The following is a 27356-nucleotide window of genomic DNA, read 5'->3' as shown; positions in this document are numbered from 1 at the left end:
TAGTGTCTCTGTGTGTGCAACCGTGTGCACACACACTCGTACATCTTAAACATATTTGTGACTGAGGCAAAATCAAATATCACCAACCTGAATCTATGAAAAAGAATAAAGAACCGAGAGAGAGAAAGACAACACGATAGGAGACAGGGGAAGAGAATCCTAGGCCACGATAGAATTCAGAATCTATTTCTATCGTGGCCTAGCCCCATCATTTATATCATATTCAAGCAATCGACTCTTTGTAGGAGACCTACTAAGTCTAAGTCTGATTCCAATGAAAGTAAATAATTAAAAGCAAGTAAACAAGTAAAAGGAAACTACAACTACCACTCAACATAACCCAACAATTACTACTCAACAGAGACACTCCTCCTCAAGTTAGCAATCTTTAACGGTGGCAAGAGACCATCATGACAATGTTACAAGTGAATTTGACAAATCCAAAACTTTAGTTCCCATACACCACAATTAAGTGATTGTTCTTCAAGATCAGAAAAACATATCCCATGATCCACCAATATTTGTATCCTTGGGCCAACACAAGAAATCTTTCAGTGTCGGAAGGAAATTATGCTACGCATGATATTGTAGCCACTCAGTCCATAAAGACTGTGGAAGTATCATGACCAGAAAATACATGACAATGTAATTTCTTTATAGCAAACTCTCACCTTTTTTTTTTTTTGGATAAGTAGAAGAAAAAAATTTTTGAATAAACAGAAGAATGCTAAAAGAATGATAATGACAATCCCCTAAAAGGAAACAAGTCATCTATTTTATTCACAGAGTATCTTTGGCAATTTACTAGAAGCAGTAACATGATAATCTTCATTAATGCTGCTGTACTAGAGGAAAAACTTTACCACCGAAGCATGAGCTCGGAAACTTGAAACCACAGAGGCATCTACCAGATCCCAAAAGAAAATAGAGCCATCCTCAGATCCACCAGTTACATGGGCATCAGTGTTGGTAAGGCAGCAATCCATCTTGTAAGACTGACATAGGGATAACAGAAACAAAATATCATGTCCAAGAGTCAAAAAACTATGCAAGGATTTGACAAAAATTCCACAGCAAAACAGAAAGGAAAGTTTTGGCAACCAGTAATGAATGAATTGATAAAACAATAGAATACATCTTGCAATGTGATGAATGAGTTGCTCGATGCTAGAACTGTGGTACAAACCTTGCAAGTATGGCCCTTATATTCTTGCAATAGTTCCCCAGAGGTCCTGCCATAAGAAAAAAATAAATAGATAGAAACATGAGGCTGAAGAGATGTCTATAGCATATAGTTTTGGAAAAGGCAAAAGGTGTTTGAGGCCTGAGGCTTGAGCTTTGGGGTTGGTTCCCTCATTTTTACAATTAAACTGATAAAAAAAAAAAGGGACATAGTCTTTTAATTTCAAAAATGTAAATGACAGTTGTGCTATCCTCCCTGATAAAAACTCGCTCCATTCTCTCGAACAGGAATTTGTTCTCGTTTAAATGTTTCACTCAAATTCATGGATGACAAACATTTTGGTAAAAATATTTTCTTCTAACTTTCTTATAAAACAGAAACAATGTGGGCGAGGATTGGAACAATATTGAATTATCTTCTCCAGTGGAGACCAGCTGAACCACTACCCGTTATCATTGTCTATGGGTGGATTTTTGCAGAAGTTCAGCAATCCAGCAAATTATTCCTCCTTTGAATGTTTGTCTCCACCCACCATCTCTCTCTTCTTCAAAGATGTGGGAACTCGAATGGGAGCTCTTGGATATGGCCTTAGATGGTCGCAAATCTCTTAGCTGAAGTACCGTAAGAGGATTCCCTCATATTTCTCCAATAATACCGAGTCAAATCAGCAACCAAAAGGGGCTGTTTCGAAACCCTGCAACTATTGAAGGCGATAAATAGGACCAGCAAGTTGCAAACCTGTAGTTCACGGCAAAGGTGATAAGGGCCTAGAATTAAGGGTTATAATTGTTTTGAGAGATTGAACTGAATCCCAGAATCTCAGTCCATATAGATTGATAACCGGAGTTATGCTGAGTTTCAACCCAACCCAAGTTGCTGCCAGAACAGAATTGCAGTAAAGGAAAAAGGATTACAAAGAGAAAAAAAATAACAGCAAGGGTAGAAAAGTCTAGTCGGAAGGGAAGAGAGGAAAAACAAAGAAGAAGATGTTCACAGGAAGGGGGAAAATCTCCTCACGGCCACTCTCGGCTCAACAGCAAACAAAAACCCAAGGTTCTAAATCTCGGTTTTGAGGCTGGTTTCGATACTGGCCTTCCCAGGTTTTTGAGCAAAACTCGACATGTCATAGGCTGGTTGAAATTGGTTAAAATTGGTATTTTTTGGTCGAAATTATCAAAATTTCCAAAATAATGTTGAAATATGTCGAAACCTGGTTGATACAGTAATACATATGGGTTTCGTCTCAGAAACTTGGGAGACCGAGATCTTGAACCATGCAAAAACCTCATTATACTTTCATTCAAAATTGTCTCTAATTGCCAGATTACATCATATAAATAAAGAGGAAATCCCTTCTCTAACTGGTAACTAAGTAAACTAGGAAAGAAAAGAGAAACTTCTAAACAATCCCTACAGGACCTACTAAATGATGGAATAAAAAGATAACAAATAAAATCCCTGCTAGCTGAATAAGAAACTGCCAAACGTCTACCAGCCCTTGCCAGACCAGAAAACTGGTTCAGGACCAGTTCTTGGTTCAGGCCTCCAAAGTGGGTCATGTCTGTCCAGCAGGTCATAGCCTCAAAAGGAATGGGAAATGGTACTAGCACCCTCTTCGGACAACCGATGACAAAACAAGGGAGGAAAACGCATATTCAACTCAATCACTGCTAAAAAATAATTTGAATTCTAAAATATAATGGTATTATATCAGGCAGCTAAGGACACTTGATCACCAAAAGAAAAGAAGGAACATGGTACGAAATTTCTCTACTTTTTTTTTGTTTTGAAGGAACCTTTTGGAGGGTGCCATGGTAAAAACTTCGTTGGCCATGTTTTGCCTTTACTGTAGGATAATGTCCGAGCATGTTTGTAAAGCTAAGTAGTCATTGATTCATAATACAAAAATCAGATTTCAGTTCCAACAAATGGTCGCAAAGAAGTCATAATGAATCACATTGCAGGCCAGTGGATCCAAAACTCCATTTAGCAAGTATGGTTCTCTAGATGCGAAATACAACTTAAAAGGGATTTTAGAGAAAAATCCTCTCCCACATATGATAAAAATTTATTTTTAGCGATAGGTTAAGGAAGTAAATATTTTTAAGCCACAATATTGCGATGAAAACCCTATTATTATGAAAATGGTGCATACCCTTAACATAAGGTGCTTGCCCCATGTGTCCTTCACACTTTGTGGTGTAAGCCTTACTACCCTTTCAAAACTCTAACTACAGTAATAAGAAATTATCAATTATTACCTGTCCAAAAGACGCAAGGTAGAATCCAAGCAACTGGCTAACACACAGTTACCATCATTTGACATTGAAATACAGTTGACAGGCTGGCCTAAGTCATCAGATATTTCTCTAGTTTAAGGCACAAGAAGGCAACATTAGAAGAACTGTTTTCATGTTTTATATAAAATTGAAAGAGAATTAAGCTACTAGAAAAGGAGGACTGGGAAGAAGAAAAGCAAAAGGCTCTAAAACTGAATATAGGAAGTGAATTTGACTACTATGATGCTACATACCTACCAATACGAATGTCAAATGTCCTAACAGTACCATCAACACTTCCAGCAATAATTTCACTTTTTGTCAGACAGATAGACATTACACTATCTGAAAATGTGTCAATAATCTGCACATGAACCAGAAAATTAGGAAAAGAAGTCAATATATAATAATCGAGTTTGCCAGACAAAAGATTAACCTGAATTGGTTCAGTGCTGTGAGATCTGCAGTCCCAAGCTCTAACTGAACGATCATACCCTGCTGAAATTACCACAGATGAGTACTCATTGAATTTTACAGCATTCACCTGAAATAAGAAGAAATCAAAAGTAAAAAAAAAAAAAGAGTCAATTAAGTCCTAATTTAAAATCAAAGATTACAAGGACTTAAAACCCAAATAAATAAATTGATTTAGTAATAATTTGCACCATAAAAAAAGGAAGCAGTTCAGACTTAAAAGAGTTATAACCAAGAGTCAGCAGTGATTGTATCACGCATAAGGATGGTGAAAAGGGAGCTGCATATAGAATCGGAGTTTGACAGAGAAGTCAAGAGGCACTTCTGGCCATATAAGGCCATCCATGTTTCAGAGCAAAATGTAACACAACAGCAAAAGGCACATAAATAAAATGTTTCTACCTGAGATGTGGATGTTGAGATAAAAGAGTGGCAAAACAAAGAAAGGTAGAATCAGAAATTAATATACAAGTGAAACATAGCGATAGCAGCAATAGGTGACAACATAAGATAATGACAGGCTAATATTGTGCCAGTAAGAGAGTGAAATGAAAATGATGCAAAGAAGGCGTTAAATCTTGAAAGGAAGGACAACAAAAAGTAAGAAAGATGATTTTTGGTAGAAGTGAGAGAAGTCATAGTCCTGGTGGAGTGGAATTGTGGAACATGATTTCTGTGCCTGATCTAAAGTTGTTGGAACTTGGGGCAAGGCTTAGTTGAGTTGAGTTGAATATAAGGATGCACAATAAGAAGAAAGAAAAGAAGGTACAAATTTACACCCCAAGAATATATACTTCTCTAATGTAACGATGTGAAGCGAATGTCCAGGAGTTAATGTAGTCCTAGGTAGGAGTAGTCCCACTAGGAACCAGGGTAATAGGATCACCTAACAAGGCTGGCCGATTGGGACAGCTTAGGCTAATTAGGGCAGAAATTAGGGTTAGGGTTGAATAATGGTAATGGGGTTTTAATATGCAGGTCGAGGAGGCTTTAATGGTGTATAAATATTAGGGTTTGGGAAGGTTCTAAAATTCTGCAATTCTGGACAGAATTGAGTTGCAGGTTTTGGGTTTTAATGGAGTGGAGGAATGGAGGGTTGTAGAGGAGACTAAGGGCTAGGTTTAAGGTCGAATGTAGGGAGTGATGTGGGGAATGTAGGCTGGTAGTAGGGTTTGAAAGTGAAGGCTAAATCTGGAGTTATGGGGGAATCCTAGTGGAGGTAGGAATGCAGGTTTAATGGAGAATTAGGGTTGATAGACGGAGGGGTGTGTGGATTAGGGGAATAACTAAATTAACAAACAACTCACCGGATCTGCAGATCTGCAGTAGCAGCAAGTTGAGGAAGCTTGATTGAAGAAGAAGGACCTCCTGATCTACAAGATGCCAGGAGTCGATCGGAGTTCACCAATCCCTTCACCTTGATATTACTCAAAAGGCAACCTTGATATTACTCACAAGGCACACTCACGATGGAGCAAAGGCAGCAACAAAGGCAGCAAGCATAAAACTGAGTTTTTATTAATCAAAATTCGTCTGTAATGCTGGCCTCCCTTACAAACTTATATAGAAGACTCAAAAAAGACTTAGACACTAAAAAAGAATGGCCTAATCCTCTCCCTAACCTATTAGGCAACTTAAACTAACTAGGAAACTAAAATACTAAAAGAAATAGACTCAAAACATGGCTGGACTTATAGAGTCCTAATCCAGCCCAACTTACATCACATGAGCACTTAACCAAGTCACATGATCACTTAAATTGAACCAATTGGATGCAACCAATTTGAACCGGTTCAATTAAAAAACATAAAAATTAACTAAGTATTGGACTAATCCCGTATGCAACCTATGTACCCATATTTTAGGCCCATAAAAGTGGCCTATTACATTAGAAACCCATGGGATCCAAGGCCCAACATGTATGTAACCCAACCTTAGACTTATTCCCAATGAAACAAGCTCTATTTGGTGATGAATCTGCATCAGGAGTGGTGGTGTCTCTGGTCCTAGTGAGGGTTTTTTTTTTTTTTTTTTTTTTTTTCTAGTTCAACATTTTGTTTAAATTTTGGATTTTGAGTCATTTTTTTTTCTTAACCCTCATTTAAGTGAATTTTTCAGAAAGAACGGAGGATATACGTCTAAGATAATTAAATGTATGCGTTACTTTTTTCATATGAAGGTTATTTGATTGCCTTTTCCACCGTGACCAAAAACTTGCAAATCCCAGCTGATTTGGAGAAGTTATGCTCAAAATACAGACAGTATATCCAACTGAAATTGCACTTTTATTTACAAAACCATATGCTATGTAATGGTAGGGCCCTATCCCTATGTAATGATGTCCCTATCCGCACCCTCCCTGCCAAAGTCACTCTGGAGTAATGAGTCCAAGTGCATACACAAACTCACTATACTTCAAGTTAAAAGGACGATAACATTGCTTTGGAGAGTTATTCTCAAATTGGAAGCATTGCTTTCAAGTTCAACTTCTAAGTGCAATTGCTACAGAACCCTTGCTTGATTGCTATAAAACCTAGGAAAGATTACCTAAATATATTTTCTTGTCTCTCTTGTATCCTTTCTCCTCCATTTCTTTTCAATTGCAAAAGTGTTTTGCTCTTTGATTGGAGCTTCAGGTTGCCTGTTGGCTATCACAAATCATGTGAAAAAGCATGAATATTTGGTGCAACTTGAGCCAAAGTCTATGGGATCCCTGACCATTGCAAAGCAATGGGTTCAGCAATCCCGGGAGATGTCAATCAAATATTGTATTTGTGCTGCAACTCTCAGCCTCTATCTTTTTCTTGTTATCCCACCAAGAAGAATTATATAACATTTTTTTACTCCAAACCTGATATTACTTAGCTCAACCAACCTGAGAGGTTAATTATTTGATTTGTGTTTGAATATTGTGTTAATTGTTGGTTTAGGTGAGGTAAAAAGTTGACTGTTCAGCTCCTGGAATTGGGATTTGGTTGCTCTCAACCTGATCCAACCCACTAGTGTCACACCCCTAGTTGTATTCTTGTATATTTTAAAAAGAGCCACTTACAAGACAAAAATGAAACAAAATAGAACTTAAAGAATAATGGAAAAGTTAATAAAAAAAAAGGAACTTAATATTGAAGAAACCTCATACCTCACTGTCATGACCACGAAATTTTCGAATCACACGACCAGTGGATACATCCCAATAAAAGACCTGCCTGTCACCACCACAAGAACATAGCTTGGAGTTGTCCCTATAGGAAGATGAATACATGTTAGTCACTGGTATATGATTATAGGTAAATGGATAAAAGGCATAATGGAGAGTTTGAAAGTTTTCAGTTCAGAAATTCTTAACATCTTTGTAATTTGTATGATGAAGATAATTCAACCTGATTAAGAAAACAAATCACCCACTACTTCATCATTATGTATATTAAAAAAAATTCCTGATCTGGATTTACCTTTCATTTGCATTGTTTTGGTTCAAACTTTAAATTAAACTACAAATTATGTTTCAGCTACGCTCTTGAGAACCTCTATTCAATAACTATAACTAAAACTTATATGGCCCATTTGCACCCATATGATGATAAAAGAAATTAGGGCCCCAATGACCCCCTCTTTTTCCTTTCCCTAGCCAATTAGGATTCAATGACTTTTTCCTTATGAGGTTCAAGGTTATTGGAGAGTTTATGATGCCAGATCATTCAGGGAATCATTGTTTCCATGAAATTGAACCCATAAGGAAACTTGTATCACTATCATGCTTTCTCAATACTCTCAGATTTTTAGCAATTGCAAAACTCATTAGAATTATCTATTGCTATTACTGCAGTCCTATCAGTCATGGATTTAAGATGTCCAGGCCAAAAGAAAGCCAATCATTTTGGGTTGAGACATCTATAGAGCATTCTGCAACAGCATGAACATCTCATAATTTTAGCATTTACATTTCTACCTTCTAACCCTCTTTAGTGAAGGTCTTTGAAAACTACAGTCATAGTTTTCTCCTTTAAGGACTTCTAATATGTGTACATATGATACTCAACAAACCCATTCTCAGTAATTTAATATTTTAGAGGTCAAAATATTATGACAGGAAGGTAGAATGTGTTTTCCTCTGAACCTCAGGGAAGGAATTTTCTTCAATTTCTTATTTCTCCACTTAGGTGTTGTACTCCTTTTTCTATTTTTTAAATAAATATTGTTGTACCTTTATATTTACCTTTTATCAATAAATCTTACTTTTTTCGAAAAGGAATTTTATAAGAAAGAAAAGGGAAACACCAAAAAACCTAAAGGGCTACCTTTATATTTTCCAGAACTATTCATTATTATATATCTACTGGAAAACTAGTCAGAAGAACTGCATTTTCATTTAATTCAAGCATTTGCAATATGCCAATATGCAAACAGGGAATATTTTTTGAGGAGGCAATAATTTGGGTTTCTTTTCAATCTCCTTTTTGTGCTCCCATTTTTACTTACAGCTAGCTGGTTCGTTGGTTCGTTGGTTCGTTTAATTCAAGATCCATACTTCTAGTAGTTCAAAAGAACTTAAATTTGCCAGCATAAGCTCGTTTAATATTCTATATTTTGGCTCATCTGGTCTGAGTTCTAAGATTCAAAAGATATTACACAAGAAATTTCTCTTTTTCCTCAAATTTTGATTAGCAATAGAGTAATATGTGACCCTACATATCGTCTTAGGCGGTAAAGATATACTCCATTCATACTGACTATTGAGCAGGAATTCGAGAATTGTTCCATGCAAGTTATAGAACCAATTCGCTAATCCAGATGCAAAGCTTTACATCATCATGATCAGAACAACTGACAGGTTCACTGAATCAAATAATATAAAGTGATGCAGCAAGTTCACGGGAAAGAGAAGAAAGAAGACTAAAAAAGAAAACATTAGTAAATCGAATGGAAGAGATAACTTTCAATTTAGAGAGAGATAGAGCGTACGCGGTGACATGGACGTCTCGGACTTCTCTGCCATGGGATTTGTAGGTCTTGATGTGAACGCCACGGTGGGGATTCCAGAGGCGGATGGTACGGTCTTTGCCGCAGCTCAGACAGTAATTGCCGTCAGCGTTAAACCGAGCGGCGAGGACGGCTCCTTCGTGCCCTTTTAGCAAATTAGCCTCCTTCGTTGGAATTTCACTTGCGCTCATCGTTTACTCTCTTCCTCACTCAATGCTGTAAAGGAACGAAGGACGACACCATATGTTATGCAGATTGCAGACGGTTTCGAGGCTTCGAGCAATTGGAACTTTCTCTGTCCCACCAGTAGTTTTAAAACTCGGAACAGTCAACTCACACACTGGGCAGACGAACCGGCCGAGAGGATCGCCGAGTCTATAGTGATTTTTTTTATTTTTTTTGGGGGGTGGGGGGGTTTAGAATTCTATACTGAAATAATTTCAAATGAGTTTTTCCCAAATACTTGTGGGGGCAAAAGAAGAATGAAAGGGATTGCTTTTGTTTATCAAAGTTGGATGGTAGGCTTGAGATTCGAGATCTTCGCAACCATAATTTGACCATATTGCCAAAGTTCGAGTGACAAATTTTGAGCAGCATTTATTTTCATGATGGAAAATTTCTCCAAGCATTGTCGGGGTCTTGTCCATCTTGGACATAACAAAGTATCTTATAAAGCAGAGAGGGCTTCTAATTAAGGGATTGATTTGGATTGTGGGTAATGGGAGGAGTGTTAATATTTTGAGTGATTTTTGGATTCATCTCTCCCTCCAACCTCCCCATTGTCTTTTTATTTGGGTTGCTGAATTAATAGCTCTAGATAATCCCTGGGATATGTCTAAGCTGAGAGCCCAGTTCTCTGTATAAGAGGTGGATGTGGTGTTGAAGATCTGTTAGAAATCTGAACAAAAAGGAGAGGACAGAAAGAAGGCCTGAGTCGAACGAAATCGTTCTGTCCTTAAGACAAGATTTGCACCCTCCTAATCCTGCAAAGGGTTGCAGCAAACCTACCTCCCAAGATAAATCAGCGATCATCTTCGGTTGCGAGAGAATAACACTGTGAAGCTATCGAGATTTTTTAATATCGGGATGAGAGAATTCGTGGCCTATTTATAGGCCCACAAGGCCTGTTCGGATGGGTCACACCCATTGGCTCATATGACTTGACCTGACAGGTCATGACTATTGGGCTGGGCTCCCTTGGCTGTTCGTGTGGGCTGCAACTCTTGGGGTCAATGTTAAACCAAGGGTTGCACTCCCTCTTTGATCAGCCACCGATCCAACGGTCGGATCGATCCTGAGCACCCTTTGATCAGACACTGTCGATCCCGAAAAGATTAAGGCCACATACTGCGACGATGCGCATGTGTGAAGTGCAAAGTGAGCCATCAAAGCGCCACATTGCGCCTCATGCACGCGCACGCGCACGCGTACGCGCTCGGATGGGTACCGTCATCGCTCGCAAGTGCACCGTACAATCTCTTCTAGCATTACATGTGATAATAATAACTACTTACTACTAACACATATAAACCCAATGAGCTTTCCTTTCATAGCCGATGTGGGACTAAAAGTCCACATCAATATTTTGAAAAATTCTAACAATTTCCCCCAATTTTTAAAATAATTGAGCCTCAGTCAATAAACTCTCTGTACTTCTAAATCATATTTACATAAAGGTGTCTTTCGACTTGAACCTTTATGTTGTCAAAATACATTAATATTTGTCAAAAACGAAGTAGCCGTAGCCTTGAACTTAGAATTTTATAGCGACAAATCTAATATACTAGACATATGACTTACTTGAACATAGTTTCAATAACACCCGCACATTTATGGCCTTGTGCTTTCATCTTAGGTTTTCATAAGTGCCTTAGAGACAAGCTTTGAATCTCGCATAAGCGGCCCCACTTCCTGCACTTATATAGGTGAATCTAATAAAATGCAATTGTATGACTTGCATTTCCTATAAGGCATAGACTCATTGAAGGACTGATCCTACCCTCTGTCGGTTTCTCCATACAAACATGCACTACCTTGAGATGTCAAGAGATCTTATCTCTACTAGTTGAGTGCATTACCGGTTATTACTACAAGTGTTTTTCCATTGAACTAGTTGACTAGATGTTGGTCTAGTGTCTAGTTGGTTTCCACTTGCAGGTTACCTCTCATTTAAAAGCTTTAAACCCATCTCCCTGGAAGTCTTCCATACCACATCCCTACCCAGGCCTTTTGTAAAGGGATCAGCCAAATTTTCCTTTGACTTTACATAACTAATAGTCACAACTCCTTTGATGAGTTGTTCTCTTACATAGCTATATCTTAAACTGATATGCCTTGACTTTTCATTGTAGACTTTATTATAAGCCCTTGATAATGTTGCTTCATTATCACAAGATATTGATATAGCAGGTATTGGCTTAGGCCACAGAGGAATCTCAGTTAAGAGGTCCCTAAGCTATTCTGCTTCCTTTACTGCCATTGCTAAAGCGATAAATTCAGACTCCATAGTGGAGTGTGAAACTACAGTCTGTTTCTTGAATCCCCAAGAAATTGATCCTCCACCCAAAGTAAATATCCAACCACTTGTGGACTTTGATTCATCGGATCCTGTGATCCAATTAGTATCTGTGTATCCTTCTAGTACTACGGGAAAATCCTTATAACTTAATGCATAATTCATTGTGCCCTTTAAGTACTTAAGTACTCTAGAAACTGCATTCCAATGAATTTGTCCAGGGTTATGAGTAAACCTACTCAAAACACCAACTGCAAAAGCTATATCAGGACGAGTGCACTGCATGGCATACATTAAGCTGCCAATGATACTAGCGTATTTCAATTGAGATATACAATTTCCTTCATTAGAAATTAATCTAATAGAATGATCATATGGGGTAGCAACTGGTTTACAGATCCTCATGATTGAATTTCTTTAATATTTTTTTTATGTAATGAGACTGTGTTAAAGAAATACAATCAGAGGATCTAATAATTTTGATTCCCAAAATTATATTTGCTTCACCCATATGTTTCATATCAAAACACGAAGATAGGAAAGCCTTTGTCTCCAAAATAGTGCTTGTATTAGTACCAAAGATTAGCATATCATCAACATATAAACATATTATAACACCATGTCCATTCTTGAATTTAGAATAAACACATTTATCAGATTCATTTATTCTAAATCCATTTGCTACAACCTTTTGGTCAAATTTATCATGCCATTGCTTAGGAGCTTGTTTTAGACCATATAAAGATTTGACTAGTTTACAAACCTTATTTTCCTGGCCTTTCAAAACAAACCCTTCAGGTTGTTCCATGTAAACTTTTTCTTCTAAATCTCCATTTAGAAAAGCAGTTTTAACATCCATTTGGTGTATAACAAGTTTATTAATCGATGCTAAAGCAATTAACAATCTAATTGTACTAATTCTAACAACAGGAGCATATGTATCGAAATAATCAATGCCTTCTTTTTGCTTAAAGCCCTTTGCTACAAGCCTAGCTTTAAACTTATCAATGGTTCCATCAGCTTTAAGCTTTCGCTTAAAAATCCACTTACAACCAATAGATTTAAATCCATGAGGTAAATCTGTTAAAACTCATGTTTTATTACCCATGAGAGAATCCATTTCATCATTTATAGCTTCTTGTCAAAAAACAGAATCTTGAGAATTCATGGCTTCTCGAAAAGTCAATGGATCATGTTCAACATTATACACACAAGAATATGTAACTTCATTTCTGTTTCCTTCTACCAAGAATTGGTAGAGATCTGGACCAAAGGATTTTTTCACTCTAACTCTTTTACTTCTTCTAAGTTCAACACTCTCATTATTCTCAGAATTTGATTGAATAATATCTTGATCTCCCTTGTTTGTATTTTCATTCTTTCGTTTCCTAGAGAATGAATCCTCAAAGAACTCAGCATCTCTAGATTCTAAAATTATATTTTGGCTAACGGTCTCTGTAGATTCCATCGTTAGAAATCTATAGGCCTTGCTATGTTGGGCATAGCCAATGAAAATACATTCAATTGCCTTTTCACCTAATTTAGGTCTTTTAGGATCAGTTAATCTTACCAATGCTCTACATCCCCATACTTTGAAATATCCAAGAGAAGGTTTTCTCTTCATCCAATATTCATAGGGAGTGATATTAGTCTTTTTATAGGGTATACGGTTAAGTATATGACAAGCAGTCATTAATGCTTCCCCCCATAAATTCTTTGGTAAGTCAGAAGTAAGTAAAAGTGTATTCACCATTTCTGTTAGAGTCCTATTTTTCCTTTCTGCTACTCCATTCTGTTGAGGATTATAGGGTGCCGTTGTTTGATGGATAATTTCATAAACTTCACAAAAATCATCAGTGGAGAAGTATTCTCTTCCCCTATCAGTTTGTAAGATTTTAATCTTACGATCCAATTGGTTTTCCACTTCGGCTTTGTAGATTTTGAATTTCTCCAAAGCCTCATCTTTAGTCCTTAACAGATATACATATGTGTATTTTGAACAGTCATCTATAAATATGATGAAATATCTTTTACCACCTTTAGTTAGAATACCTTCTAACTCACACAAATCAGAATGTACTAATTCTAAGAGTTGTGTATTCCTTTCTACTTTCTTAAAAGATTTTCTAACAATTTTAGACTTGATGCATACAGAACATTTGTCATGACTAAAAGATATACTTTCTGGTAATAAACCTAATTTAACCATATTTCTCATGCACTTATAATTAACATGCCCAAGTCTAGAATGCCATGTATCAAAAGTAGAAACAATGTAAGCAGAAGATGAGTTTTCATTAATCATATTAAATTTATACATCCCGTTCGATGCATATCCTTTCCCAACATAAACTCCCCCTTTGGACACTATGATGTTCCCTGACTCAAACATGATTTTAAATCCATGTTTGTCAAGCAAGCTTACAGACATTAAGTTCTTCCTAATATCAGGAACATGAAGTACATCATTCAAAGTAAGCTTTTTTCCGGATGTGAGATTCAGAACCACTATGTCTTTACCTATGACCTTAGCAGTTGAAGAATTTCCCATAAAAAGATCTTGTCCATCTGCTATAGGTTCATAAACTTTGAACAAATTTTTGTTCTTGGCAACATGTTTGGTTGCACCAGAATCGATCCACCATTCCTCATCATCACCCACTACATATACCTCAGATATCATAGCAGCCCAGTCATCATTGTCAACCATGTTGGCTTGGTCCTTTTGTTGCTTCTCCTTGATATAAACTCTGCACTGTTTATTGAAATGACCGGCTTTTCTGCATTTCCAGCAAACCGCTTTGGGGTTAATAAATGTACCCTTTTTCTTCTCAGAAACAGTGCCTTTCCCATCATACTTTCTCTTCTTGCCCTTAGAAGATGCATTTTCTATGACATGAGCCTTTGGAGATTTTTCCTCCAATTCAAGTTTATCCAGTTTGCGAGAATTCTCTTCAACTTGGATATACTTAATCAACTCTTGCATAGTCATTGCATCCTTCTTCTGTTTCAACTCTTTCCGACAATTTTTCCAAGCAAAAGGTAACTTTGAAATAATAGATGACACTTGGAAAGATTCGTCAAGAGAATTGCCCTCAGAGATGATTTGATTCATGAGACCTTGCAACTCATAGGTTTGTGAAATAATAGACTTATCTCCTACCATCCTGTAATCAAACAACTTACTTATAAGAAACTTCTTATTGCCAGCATCCTCAATTTTGTACTTTTTATCGAGATCCTCCCATAGTTCTCTCGACGTGCTGTCTGCAAATTTGGGCTCATACACATCATAAAGTGTGTTTGATAACCCATTGAGGATGTAGCCCTTGCACATGAAGTCATCTTGCTCCCACTTTTGGCGCTGCTGTTTCTGCACCGGTGTCTCTCCACTTGAAGCTTCTGCAGTGGTGTCTGTCGGTGTCGGTGCTACTGACTTCTCTTCGTTCAGGACATGAGCAAGTTTCAAAGCAGTGAGGAAGAAATACATCTTCCCTTTCCAACGTTTGAAAAATGACCCATCAAACTTCTCAAGTTTGCTTATCTCGTTCCCAGGTATCTTCATGATTGCAGTCTCCTCCATTGAACAAATACTGTCTTAAGATTGTTAGAAATCTGAACAAAAAGGAGAGGACAGAAAGAAGGCCTGAGTCGAACGAAATCGTTCTATCCTTAAGACAGTATTTGCACCCTTATAATCCTGCAAAGGGTTGCAGCAAACCTGCCTCCCAAGATAAATCAGGCGGACTGTTACTGGTTGCAGAGCCAGTAACACTGTGAAGCTATCAGAGATTTTTTTAATATCTGGACTGAGAGAATTCGTGGCCCATTTATAGGCCCACAAGGCCTATTCAGATGGGTCACACCCATTAGCTCATATGGCTTGACCTGATAGGTCATGACTATTGGGCTGGGCTCCCTTGGCTGTTCGTATGGGCTGCAACTCCTGGGGTCAATGTTAAACCAAGGGTTGCACTCCCTCTTTGATCAGCCACCGATCCAACGGTCGGATCGATCCTAAGCACCCTTTGATCAAACACCGTCGATCCCGAAAAGATTAAGGCGACATACTGCGATGATGCGCACGTGCAAAGTGCAAAGTGAGCCATCAAAGCGCCACATTGCGCCTCATGCACGCGCACGCGCACGCGTACGCGCTCGGACGGGTACCGTCCTCACTCGCAAGTGCACAGTACAATCTCTTCTAGCATTACATGTGATAATAATAACTACTTACTACTAACACATATAAACCCAATGAGCTTTCCTTTCATAACCGATGTGGGACTAAAAGTCCACATCAATATTTTGAAAAATTCCAACAAGATCCCTCTTACCTAAGAGGATTGTTGGGATATGCTTTGTTGGGACCCACACACAAAAGGGATTTTCTCTATGATTGTTTATCGTCTAGGAGCCTGAGGCTTTCTAGCTTCCTCCTCCTCTAACTCTAAGGATTGTTGCCATACAAAAGGTTGTATGGAAGATTATTTGGTCCTCTAATATACCCCCAAAGGTCCAAACCTTCCTCTGAAAAGCTTGCATCAACGTTGTTGGGGTCTTTGCAAATCTTCAGCGCAGGAATATAGTTGATATGATATTTGCCTCATTTGTGGGGATTTACAAGCCGAAAAAAAATTTAGACGATGCATTCCTCTACCCAGTTTCAAAACAAGAGAACTTTGTCGTTTTTAAGAAAAACTAATAGAGAGAGAATATCAATAATGGAGTCTTCAACTACCAAATAGTTTGCAAACAAAGACAAGTGGAAGGACCAATATGGGCGAGTTGGATCGTCGGCATTCAGTGAAAAATCATTCATTTCTTTGCATAAGGGCCTATTGTGGGTGCAAAATTTACGTTCCCATATATAAGACACTAGTTCCATAAAGGGACATGGTGGGGGTTGACATGTTCTTGGGTTCTCTCACCTTACAAGCTGATTTTTGAGGTGGATGAGTTCCTTTGAGTTCATATCAATATCGAGAGGGAATTCTGAGCCCCTTCTCAAAATAAGAACTCCTTCTCGAGCTGAAATGATTTGTGTCGGGGCAACCGATCCTTGGGCTCTACCATCGCACAATAGTCATTTATGTCATATGCAAGGTATCTTTAATGAAAATATTGTTGAACTGTTGTTTCCTATTTCTAATGCATTTTTATTCACCAAAAAAAAAAAAAAAATCATGTTTCCATCAGATTCTTTGTAATTTCTAATCCTAAACTTTTCCCTTAGATACATTAACATGAAGAGGTTAAAAAATAAATTATTATCAATCATTTATTTCAGATTCATTGCTTAATGATACATACATTCAAATCTTTATAATTCTACATTCACTTAATTAATAGACATGGAGCTCTTGTAGCATACACTCATGTATTTGGTTTTTGATGTCCTATATTTTACCATCCATTATTTGTTTAAGAAGGAAAGATGCTTCAGACCTACTAACCTCCACCAAAAGAGCAAAATGAAGTTTGCATTCTAGGTACTTAAATAACTGGAGAGAGGTCACTATGATGTCAAAGTGTAGTTTCCACCAATGGGGGGGTGGATGATCGAAACGTCTAGTAGAGGGGTGTTTAATGAAGAAAGAGAGTATGGGTCCACCAGGGCCTTAGCTGACCCATAAATTGTTCTCAAAAGAATTTATCACAAATATTAGAATAGAACTAGAAATAGAATCATACTATAGAGAGTCTTATATAAGGAAATCAAAGTCAACAACTTGAAATGAAGGGGTACAATTAGACTCAAAAAGTTTGAACGAATCCATAGGTGGACGCCTTATTGTACATGCATAGGATAGTGAAGGAAGTAGGAAACATTGCAACCCAAGATTACAGGTTTTTATTTTTTCTTGTTCCTCCAAAACAAAACCTATTGACCCAGGGACTGATTCCAAGCGGAGGTGGGAGGCCTACCTTGGACCACAAGAGGAGGAACTTCCTTTCATTTGCAACATCTCTCAATAATCTATAGTTGTCAACATTTTTCTTCTTTGTTTTTTTATTGGAGAAAGTTTTTTCATCATCCAAGAGGGAGGAAATTTCTTCATCTACTATGATGTGATCTTATAATTGGATTCTAGAAAAATTCTTCATTTACAATTATGTGACCCTATAATTGGACTCTTGGACTATGACATAAATGACTATTATGCAATGGTAGAACCCAAGAGTGGTTGCCTTGACACAATTGATATGAACTCAAGAGAACTCATCTAGCAAGTGAGTTTCTAAATCTTGCCCCTATTGTAAGAAGTCGAAAACAGGATTTTTATCCGCTGCTGTAACTACAGCGCTGTTGTACTCATCGTGCGGTATTGCAGGTGCCATGTGTGCACAGCAGACCCCACATGACACACATGGCACCTGCAACGCCGCACGATGAGTACAGCAACACTACAATTATAGCAATGAATAACGATCCTCGAAAACATCATTCCGTAGTATCATCCAGACGTTCTCTTTCAATGTGGTGAGAGGAAACTCAACCCCTTTTCGTTTTTTCATCTCTATAAGGGTGCAAGCCCTTTTAGTGGAGAGGCTCTCCCTTCTCTCATGTGTCGGGGTTTGGGGTGCTTTTTCATGAGATGAGGCGTGGGAGTTGATATAAAATATCTATATTTTATACATTGGGTTGGACTTGGGCTTATTTTTCACATTGGGCTGGAGTTGGATTTGGAAAGGCGGGTTTACCCCCTTATAAAGGAGAGGCTCTCCATTCTCTAATGTGTCGGGGGGAATCTAGGGTGCTTTTTCATAGAGACTGAGTCGGGCTGGGCTGGGCCGAGGTATAGGAGTGGGTATAAAATACCTAATGCTGGATTCTTAAGTATGTTGCACCACATTTGAGAGGATAAATTTCCTAATCATTCAGCTTATCAAAGATAGTAACTAAGTACTATTATATAGAGCGGTTACACGCTTTTGGCCCATCAAACGCTGTCATTGTCGCTTCATTGTATATGTGGTGGAATGTTTCCATATCTAATGTGAGTAGGTTTTTTTTTTGTTTGGTAGAAATGTGAGTAGGTTTAATATCTAAGCTATTTTAACAATGTTATCTCTTTTATGTATTATTATAAATAGGTTCCTTTTCCCATCATTTGATAGGACCGGATGAATCCCCTAGCTCTTCCTCAGGTCAGCCATCACTACTTAAACAAAGAAAAAGAAAAATGTAGTAGAGTGGACCTTTGTAAGGATGGCCTCTCTGTCAAGGTTTTAGGTATCAATAGCGTATTGATTGACACGTATTAGTATAATCGAAGACCTATCAATATCATTAACAATACAATCCAAGTCAAACTAAACCAATACTGATGTCGATAATGACCAATACTTTTAAGTTTTAATATGCCTGATGGAATTCGATCTAGTGTGTGACTGTTAATTTAGGCGAATTTAGTATGAGATAGATTAAAAAGCTTTTGATGTATCAGTTAAATACCTAACAGATATAATACCGATTCTGTATTTTATGACCTTGCCCCTATTCGCCATACTTCACTTCTCTTTCTTCCAACCTAAATGGGAAGAGAACAATCAACTCCCGGTCAAACTCTAACCTAGACTAAACCCATCAGGCTTCAGGCCCATTGATATGGCCCACTCAAAGCTGGCGCCAACTTCTAATGTATTATTTTAGGAAAATTAAAAGACAAAAATACAAAGCCTGACGAGTGACGATATGCACTAATAGGTGATTGGGAAGAGAAGACAAAGCTGCAACGTTAATAATGGCTTCTCCCAATTGCTGACGTGGCAACGAGACAGTACCTCACAGGGGAAGGATTTAAGTGGTGAGAAATAATTAACTCATTAAAATTGTTATTCCCAGTAAAGAATAATGGAGGATGGAGCCATTATTTCGGATTTCAGGTAGGACCCCTTTCGTAATCAAGCAATTTAATGATTTTGATTCTGATGTTTCCTCATCGGCCTACTGTTTGGGCCCCACCCACCAAAGAACGATTCCAATCCTACAGCGTATTTGAAGGAAATCGGGAATTCCCGTTGAAGTTCAGGTCTAATTTGGTAATTTGGATACAAAAAACTTCCCGGTTGTGACGACTCTACCATACCCCACTCACAAAAAGGCGTCACCTGTCGGTGCCAGGTAGTGACTGCGAAGGTGCCCGATGAGTGGATGCACAATTACACTAATACCCCTCATTCGATCTTTAATCCGAACTTAAATTGAGGACCCCACTTTTTTGATCACCCAAGCATGAGTGGGACACGTGTATCCAAAGATTTATCTTCATTTGAAGATAAATCATATCTCTCCTTTTGGATGGCAATCATACGGTCACAAATATAGTCACGTGACCAACATAAGCTCAACCAATAAAATCACGTGCATGGGAATTGAAAAGGGCTCCTCTGGAAGTTATCCCAAAAAGCCGTTATTTAGTGCTTTTATTAACTATTACTGTACTTTATATTGATTGCCCGAATTGAGTAGGTCCCACTTTGACCATACATTGGAGATTCCAATCTGACGGTTTTAAACTTCCGGTGGGGTAACTTACTGGAAATTCCCGGTCAGTTTCGGCCACCGACAACCCTTCCCGGTCACCTGAGAACGTCCGTTCTTTGAAAAAGGGGAATCGTTCCTGTTTCGTACTGAACTGCCCAATTCTGTGTAGCTCTCAGACAGCTTGCAGGACGTAGACGCAGAGAGAAGAAGACGACAGAGACAGAGTCAGAGTCGATTCGAAGCTCGAAGCCTCGAACCAACCAATCCGATATTCTTCTCGTGAAGGAGAAACAATATTTCAAATTCAATCTCGTCAATCGTAGTATAAGAACTCTGCCAATCCCCGTGATTTTTCTACTGCAATTTCTCACTTCAGCAGATACAAATTGCATGAAACGAGGCTTGCATTTGAATTTTCTTAAGCCTCGGAGACCAAGTAAACTATAAAAGTGGTTCTGGTGAGTTCTGTACTTGGCCTTTCTTTTACATGATATCAACGTCGTTGCTCAGTAATCTTTTGTCGTCTTCGTCTTTCTTGATTCGTACTGAAACTATTCTGATCTGACTCTCTGTAAAGCTTTTTCATGTCTTTTCTATATAATTTCGTGTTTCACTGTGCTTATGTGGTTTTACTAATGTGGCATTGTGATCTTTGAACTGCCCTTGCTATGTTTTGTATTATTGAATGGGCTAAAGCTCCGGTTTGTTAGATTCCAGAGGAGGAAGATTAAAGTCGCTTGTTTTAGTATCCGAACAATGCTCCATCATGCGTTTCTGAGAAATTTGAAGTCCTGGGTATCGTTTTCCATAACGCTCCATCATACGTTTCTGAGGAATTTGAAGTCCTGGTGTCGTTTTCCATATGTTGGATCATCATGTCTAATAGTAATTGCAGCTCTCTGAAATTGCGTTTGGTGAAACTGAATTTTAGCTTTCTCCCTTCAGATGACAATTACAGATTCCTTTAGTCCTGATATCTGGTTTAAGTTTAATAGTTAGTTCTGTTCATGCTTTGGTCGTTGTTAGTTGGAACTGACGAATTTTTAGTAGATCCGGTTTTGTTTCCTTTCGTATGGAAGAAGACTTTAGAAAGGTGTGAAGGGAGCAAATCTGATGAAATTCTTCAGGTGAGGTTGCGATTTTATTTCTTTGACTTCTTTAGGATTTTGGGAATTCCAATTTAGACAGGATACTTCCCAAATTTGATGTATTATTCATATCCTGATTCTATTCCCAACCATAGTTTGTGGCTCAACTCTGCAAAATTTTGGTAGCAACAGTGGTTGGTTTGTAGTCTTTACTGCCCTTTGATGTTCATATCAAGCCCCTTAGCTAAAAATCCAAACTTGTCCTCATTTTTTGCTATTTTGACTTTCTACAGTTTGTACAGAGTTGGTAATGAGTTAGAGAATCATATCTGGTTCTTAATCTTCTCATAATGATACATAAAATATGTGTGCTTAGTCTTGTCATAATGAGACCTAAAATTTGGGCAATCTGGATTTAGAATGACTCAATTGACTGTTGATTTCTTACCCCTGGACAGAATTTCCAGAATTACAAGATTATTTAATGTTCTCTGTTTAATTTAAGGGCCATGACCAGCTTTCCTGTGTCTACAACAAACATGGAGGTTCATTGGTTTCATTATTTGAACCATTTTTTTTTTAATTTCCATGGTCTATTTAAGGTCCATGAACAGTATACTCTGTCTAAGACAAACATGCAGGGGTCGTTGGTTTTATTAATTGAATCATTTCTGATTCTAATCTGGGATATCCCCTATGGGAAACATAGACTGATTAAGAAAATTCCTCTGGGCCTTCTACTTTCATCTCCCCACCCCCTCCCAAAATAAAGAAAAATGAAAAAAACTCCAAGGGGGTAGCTAAGTTTGCAAAAGACCAACACCTCTCAATTATTAGGTCATGAGTTCAACTCTCCTTGGGGCCTAACTATCAGAAGAAAAAAAAAAAGGTGGATGTGGGAGTTCAATTTCCCCTTGTTGGATGGGTTATATAGCAAATGTACTGTTTCATGATAGTTGGTGTTTTAGTTGATAGTCCATACATCCTTGGTGGATCTGATATCCCAGAGGTTTCCGTCATGACTTGCATTATCCTTCTTTGCTTCAGTCCATTTAGGTTTATACAATACTAGCCTTGATGCTGTGTTGGTTAGTGTTTACTTGACTGGGTTGCTTGAAGATGGATTTCAGTCCCTATCTGTGGTGTCAACTCACAGACCTAACCTATGCAATTATGGCATCTGTAGAATTGGTTGTTAGTGTGGATTTCGCATCTGATGCCACCGAAACCTCCCATGCCTAGCCGTCTTATCCCTGAGAGATGAAGAGAGCTTGATGAGAATGCTATCTCATGCATCCTTTCTTTCTCTCTCTCTCTCTCTCTCTCTCTCTCTCTTTATATATATATATATATATATATATATATATTAATATATATATATTAATTCATGTTCATTTATACTTGCCTAAGTTTTTCTTCTTTTCATGGTTAACATACTACTGAAGTTATTAATTCATGTTCATTTATACTTGCCTAAGTTTTTCTTCTTTTCATGGTTAACATACTTCAGTACTTCAGTTTTCATATTATTATCTGTCAATAATTTTTACTTAATAAAAGCAATAAAAAGTAATCTCTCTCGAAGCATTTAGGTTATATTTCACAGCATAATGGTATTCCTACTTGTGACATTGTCTGAGTTAATTTCAGAAGTAAGCTCATAATTTACTATGTGAAAAAAATATGGCAAATGGTGGAAGTGTTTACTTAAGTATGTGGCTACAACTTTGAGGAATTTTTTATTGGCCTTTCACTTAAACCATGAGTTGAGAAACAGTTGATAAATTTCAGTATTACTATATTACTAGAAATCTATGAATGAGTAGGTAGGAAGTGTTGGAATGCCTTAATTCCAAGTTGTAAGTCTGATCAGTGTCTCAATCTGCAGAGTTTTATGCGTTATGTGGTAAAGTTAAGTTTTTTTTTTTACTGATTTTTGGCTTGATTCACATTTGAAATTTCAGTTTTTAGAAGGTAATTCTTGTTGTTCAGACATCTGCTGTTTGATGTGCACTCTCAGTTAACATATCCTCTTTTTCAATTGCGCATCTTCTGCTCTGCCTGGAATCAACTCTTTCTGACTGGCTTTGCTCTTGAATTGCAGAAACCCGGACTACAAAGCTGAAGGTCAGAGGAAGCTCATCTTTCATACAGCATTTCCATTAACCGTAGATACAGTCATCCAGAAAAATTGAGTGTGAAATAAGTGTCTTGTGCATAGTTGATAAACAAGTAGAAAAGAAATTGAAGAGTTTTCCAAGGGAAACTTCTTATTATTTTTCTCTTCCTCAATAGCTTGTGCTTTTGATTGTATAGTTGGAAAAGGTGAAATAGATAAAGTATGAGAGAGACAGAAAAGAAGAAAGCTTTGCCAAACAAAAATCATGTAAAACGTACTGGGAGAGGGGATAAGGGAGAACATAAACTACTTCAAGAGAATACCTCCAAAAAGTTTAATGCAAAAGAATTTGAATCTAAAATTTTGGACTCTAATCCAAGCTCCATCATCTTAGTAAGAGATTCAAACTCAGGCACAGAGTCTACTGAGGTATATGAAGACATGGTTATACGTTACGTGGATGATGTCTACAGGTCTGAGGAGGCAGCAGTAGATTCAGAAGCCCCTGAAATGGCTGCCAGAGAGAACAAGGATGATTTAGAAGAACATTCCAGTGATATGGAAAAGAATCCAAAGCAAGTCAATAAAGAATCTGATTGTGAGACGGTGAAAGATTCTGTATCATCTCAAGGGGATGGGCAGACAATTCAGGATGACAAGGTAGAAAGGACTCCTAAGGTTCCTAAAAAGCTTGTGAAAAAGGAATCTTCTGAAATCCATTCCCATGCATCAAGAGCAAGAACTGATCGGCATGAATTGAATAAACAAAAAATCAATGCTTCACATACTCAAAAGAAATCCGTGAAATCCAAAACAGGGCCTTCTAAAGTGATTTCTAAAACGGTTGATGATGACAAACCAAAGAATATGAAAGTTCATCCTAGGTCTTCATCGGAATCATCTGAAGGAGTTGATGATAAGCCTATTGAAGAGGTGAAGGAGATAGATATTTTGGATGAGGCACCACATGGTGCTCTGAGCATTGGAAGTGAAGATGAATCTGTTGATGCAGAAGGAGATGGTTTGGATGAAGAAAAAGAAGTTTTAAATCAAAGGATTGAAGAAATGGAACTGCGAATAGAGAAACTTGAAGAAGAGCTAAGAGAAATTGCTGCTCTTGAGATTTCACTTTATTCTATTGTATCAGAACATGGGAGCTCAGCCCATAAGGTGCACACCCCAGCTCGACGTCTTTCAAGAATATATATTCATGCTTGTAAGCATTGGACTCAAGTCAAGCAAGCAAGTGTTGCTAGAAACACAGTCTCAGGGCTTGTAATGATAGCCAAGTCTTGTGGTAACGATGTCCCAAGGTAATTAGCAAACTATTGCACCTCTCAAATAGAATCTAATGCAAGTTGTTCTTTCTCATAAACTAATACAGGGGTATGTTTTTGTGTTTCTGTTTTTTCTTTTTCTTTTCTCCCCATTTCCCTCTTTACTATGTAAGATTAACCTTTTGGTTATCAAATACCATAGTCCTTAGAGAGATTATCTCTCAAGCATTTGGCAATCTGCATCACTCAGGACCAAGGGTCACCGAGTCAAATGGTGTCAGCTATAGAAGTGAAGGCAAACCTTCGTCATTCAAGTGGAAGGGGAGCTCTGGAGGTAAACAAGTGAAGAAACTTGATTTCATCCAACTTGTTGATGACTGGCAGGAAACAAGCACGTTTACAGCTGCCCTAGAAAAGGTTGAATGCTGGATTTTCTCTCGCATTGTTGAGTCAGTGTGGTGGCAGGTAAGAAGTGGTTTAAGTGTTCTTTGAAGGTTTATAAGTTAATATGGCATATAACTTGAAAGAGTCCACATCTTATTGAAGCAATCAATTGACTAATCATTCTAACATGAACTCAAACAATTTTGAAGACTCTACAAACCTGGATTATATACAAGTTATTGTCTTATATTTAGTACTGTTGTTGATGTTAGATTGGATTTTTTCCTTGAGTTGATATAAATAATCTGTTTCAGGCTTTAACTCCGTACATGCAATCTCCAGTTGAGGATGTGCATGCCAACAAAAGCTTTAAAAGACTCTTGGGACCAGCTTTAGGTGATCAGCAGCAGGGAAGATTTTCTATTAACCTTTGGAGAAGTGCTTTCCAGGATGCCTCACAAAAACTGTGTCCTGTCCGATCAGGAAGGCATGAGTGCGGTTGCTTGCCAGTGTTGGCAAGAATGGTAAGCAATCTTAGATACCTGTTCACCAATCACCATTAAACTTTATTTAGGGTCCAATCTTCTTGCTGACTAAATAGATAGAGCAATTCATTTGTGATGGACATGATGGTGGAAAAAGATATTGCAAAACTAAGGCAGAATATCATTTCAGCAGTCTCTAACCTACTACTTAATAAACTCGTTACACGAGGGAGAAGCTTTAAACTATAGCTTCATATGTCTTGGAATGTAATACGGTTTTACATTTCTGTTGTCAGGTAATTGAACAATGTGTGGCCAGGCTGGATGTTGCAATGTTTAATGCTATTCTGCGTGAGTCGGCCCATGAGATTCCAACTGATCCTGTATCAGATCCAATTGTTGATCCCAAGGTGCTGCCTATTCCAGCTGGCGACCTCAGCTTTGGATCCGGTGCACAACTCAAAAATTCTGTATGCATCATATTTTCAAAATCATTTTTCTGTTTAGCATGCATTAATCACATACGCCTGAAGATATATGCTTGCCCTTACACTCCCTGGATGACACACCTGCTGGTTGTATAACTGTTTCAAGTTTATTGATGCTAATGCTAGAGGACAAAACTCTCCTTGCAGGTTGGCAATTGGTCTAGATGGTTGGCAGATATATTTGGTATGGACAGTACTGAGTCCCTGAAGGAAGAACAGGTCAACGGTGAAGACGAAGACAGACGAGGTGGGAATGCTGAACCCAAGTCCTTCCGCCTACTTAATGAATTGAGTGATCTTCTGATGCTCCCAAAAGACCTGCTTATGGACAGATCCATCAGGAAAGAGGTCAATTTTGCCTCTTTATATTACAATTTGCAAGATCCACTTTCAGTCTTTTCATCAAAACCCTAATGCTAGGATTTTTTTCCAATTTTATTTTTTCAGGTATGCCCCTCCATAAGCCTCCCCTTAATTAAGCGGATCCTATGCAATTTTACTCCTGATGAGTTCTGCCCGGATCCTGTACCAGGGGCTGTCCTGGAGTTCCTGAATGCTGAGGTACAATTTACTAAACTTAAATTTCTGACCGTTGTGGAGACTAAGCTAACAATTAAACCATATGACACTGTAGTGTACATTGGCTAAGGATACCCTCATTTTATTTTTGCTTGCCAAAGTCCAATAGAATTATTATAAGCATCCAATGCAGCATATTTCTTCGGGATTACCAGGGAAGATAACATGTCAGAGGAACCCCAAAATAAACAACTGTTAGGGTTGGGTATGATCATCCTGCAGTTCTAATTTCGGCACTAGATGTCCCCATATCCCACTGTAATAGGTATATCATGACTCACACCATCTTGTCTTTCACCAGGTCAAGTTCACCCACCTGGTTTTTTGTAGTTTTTACAAGATGAAATCAGTATAGACTAGTTTTGAAATACTATGTTTAAGCACTACTTTTGTACTCTATTTAATATTCTAAAAATTATGACTGATTGATGATACTGCAGAGAAAATATTGATGAAAGGTAAGAATAAATTGGGAACAAGCCCGGTTTCAATTTCAACATGGAAAAAAGTCATCACACTTTTCATAACCTTGCTGACTTGCAAGAACTTCTTTTCTATTTTTAAGAATTTTGTGATAATATTGGTGAATGATATTATTATCTTTGATGTACTCTCAGAGTGTGGTGGAACGGAGATTATCAAATGGGGTGTCAGTCAGCAGCTTCCCATGTACAGCAGCCCCAGTTGTTTACATCCCTCCTTCCCTAGTTGATATCACAGAGAAAGTTGGAGATGTTGGAGGAAAATTGCAGTTGGAAAGGAATGTGTCGATGGTTCAAAGAAAAGGGTATACCAGTGACGAAGAACTGGATGAATTGGACTCTCCTCAAACATCCATCATTGATAAAATGCCACCATCGCCAACCATAGGAAATGGGAATGGAAATGGAAATCACAAACAGGATACCAGTTACAGTGGAGGGCAGGTGAGGTATGAACTCCTTAGGGAGGTCTGGTCTGTTTGAGTGATGCAAAGTTATTTATACATATATATACCTCTTGTTTATGTACAGA

At 37.9% G+C, this 27356-nt stretch overlaps 2 protein-coding genes across 7 annotated transcripts in view; one reads left to right on the top strand and one right to left on the bottom strand.

Moving 5' to 3' along the window:
• The window catches only part of LOC122641459 (WD repeat domain-containing protein 83), an 18986-nt gene extending 2757 nt beyond the window's left edge, over positions 1-16229 (bottom strand). The window contains exons 1-8 of the mRNA XM_043834698.1: positions 16211-16229; positions 8899-9126; positions 7076-7178; positions 3899-4006; positions 3717-3826; positions 3445-3552; positions 1187-1232; positions 864-995 (exon numbers count right to left, since the gene is read on the bottom strand). Coding sequence (XP_043690633.1) covers positions 864-995; positions 1187-1232; positions 3445-3552; positions 3717-3826; positions 3899-4006; positions 7076-7178; positions 8899-9107 — 816 coding nt within the window. The 5' untranslated portion in view covers positions 9108-9126; positions 16211-16229. The remainder of the gene's footprint in view (positions 1-863; positions 996-1186; positions 1233-3444; positions 3553-3716; positions 3827-3898; positions 4007-7075; positions 7179-8898; positions 9127-16210) is intronic.
• On the top strand, positions 445-27356 carry LOC122641458. Of its 6 annotated transcripts, XM_043834696.1 has the most exons (10): positions 445-451; positions 4765-4766; positions 6418-6429; positions 23603-24442; positions 24580-24871; positions 25105-25314; positions 25572-25745; positions 25911-26111; positions 26211-26324; positions 26960-27356. In XM_043834696.1, the coding sequence occupies exons 4-10, from the start codon at positions 23640-23642 to the stop codon at positions 27305-27307; spliced, it is 2142 nt and encodes a 713-aa protein (XP_043690631.1). In that variant the 5' UTR covers positions 445-451; positions 4765-4766; positions 6418-6429; positions 23603-23639; the 3' UTR covers positions 27308-27356. The 6 variants fall into 6 exon arrangements, with proteins under 6 accessions (XP_043690631.1, XP_043690632.1, XP_043690628.1 ...); XM_043834692.1 differs by lacking the exons at positions 445-451; positions 4765-4766; positions 6418-6429 and having other exon boundaries at positions 23107-24442; positions 24580-24641; positions 24690-24871; XM_043834694.1 differs by lacking the exons at positions 445-451; positions 4765-4766; positions 6418-6429 and adding an exon at positions 23420-23522.

Source organism: Telopea speciosissima, chromosome 10 (assembly GCF_018873765.1).
Source record: "Telopea speciosissima isolate NSW1024214 ecotype Mountain lineage chromosome 10, Tspe_v1, whole genome shotgun sequence".
In the NCBI taxonomy this organism is placed as follows: domain Eukaryota; kingdom Viridiplantae; phylum Streptophyta; class Magnoliopsida; order Proteales; family Proteaceae; genus Telopea; species Telopea speciosissima.
The sequence above is the reverse complement of the archived record's forward strand: the minus strand, read 5'-3'. Positions and strand labels throughout refer to the sequence as shown.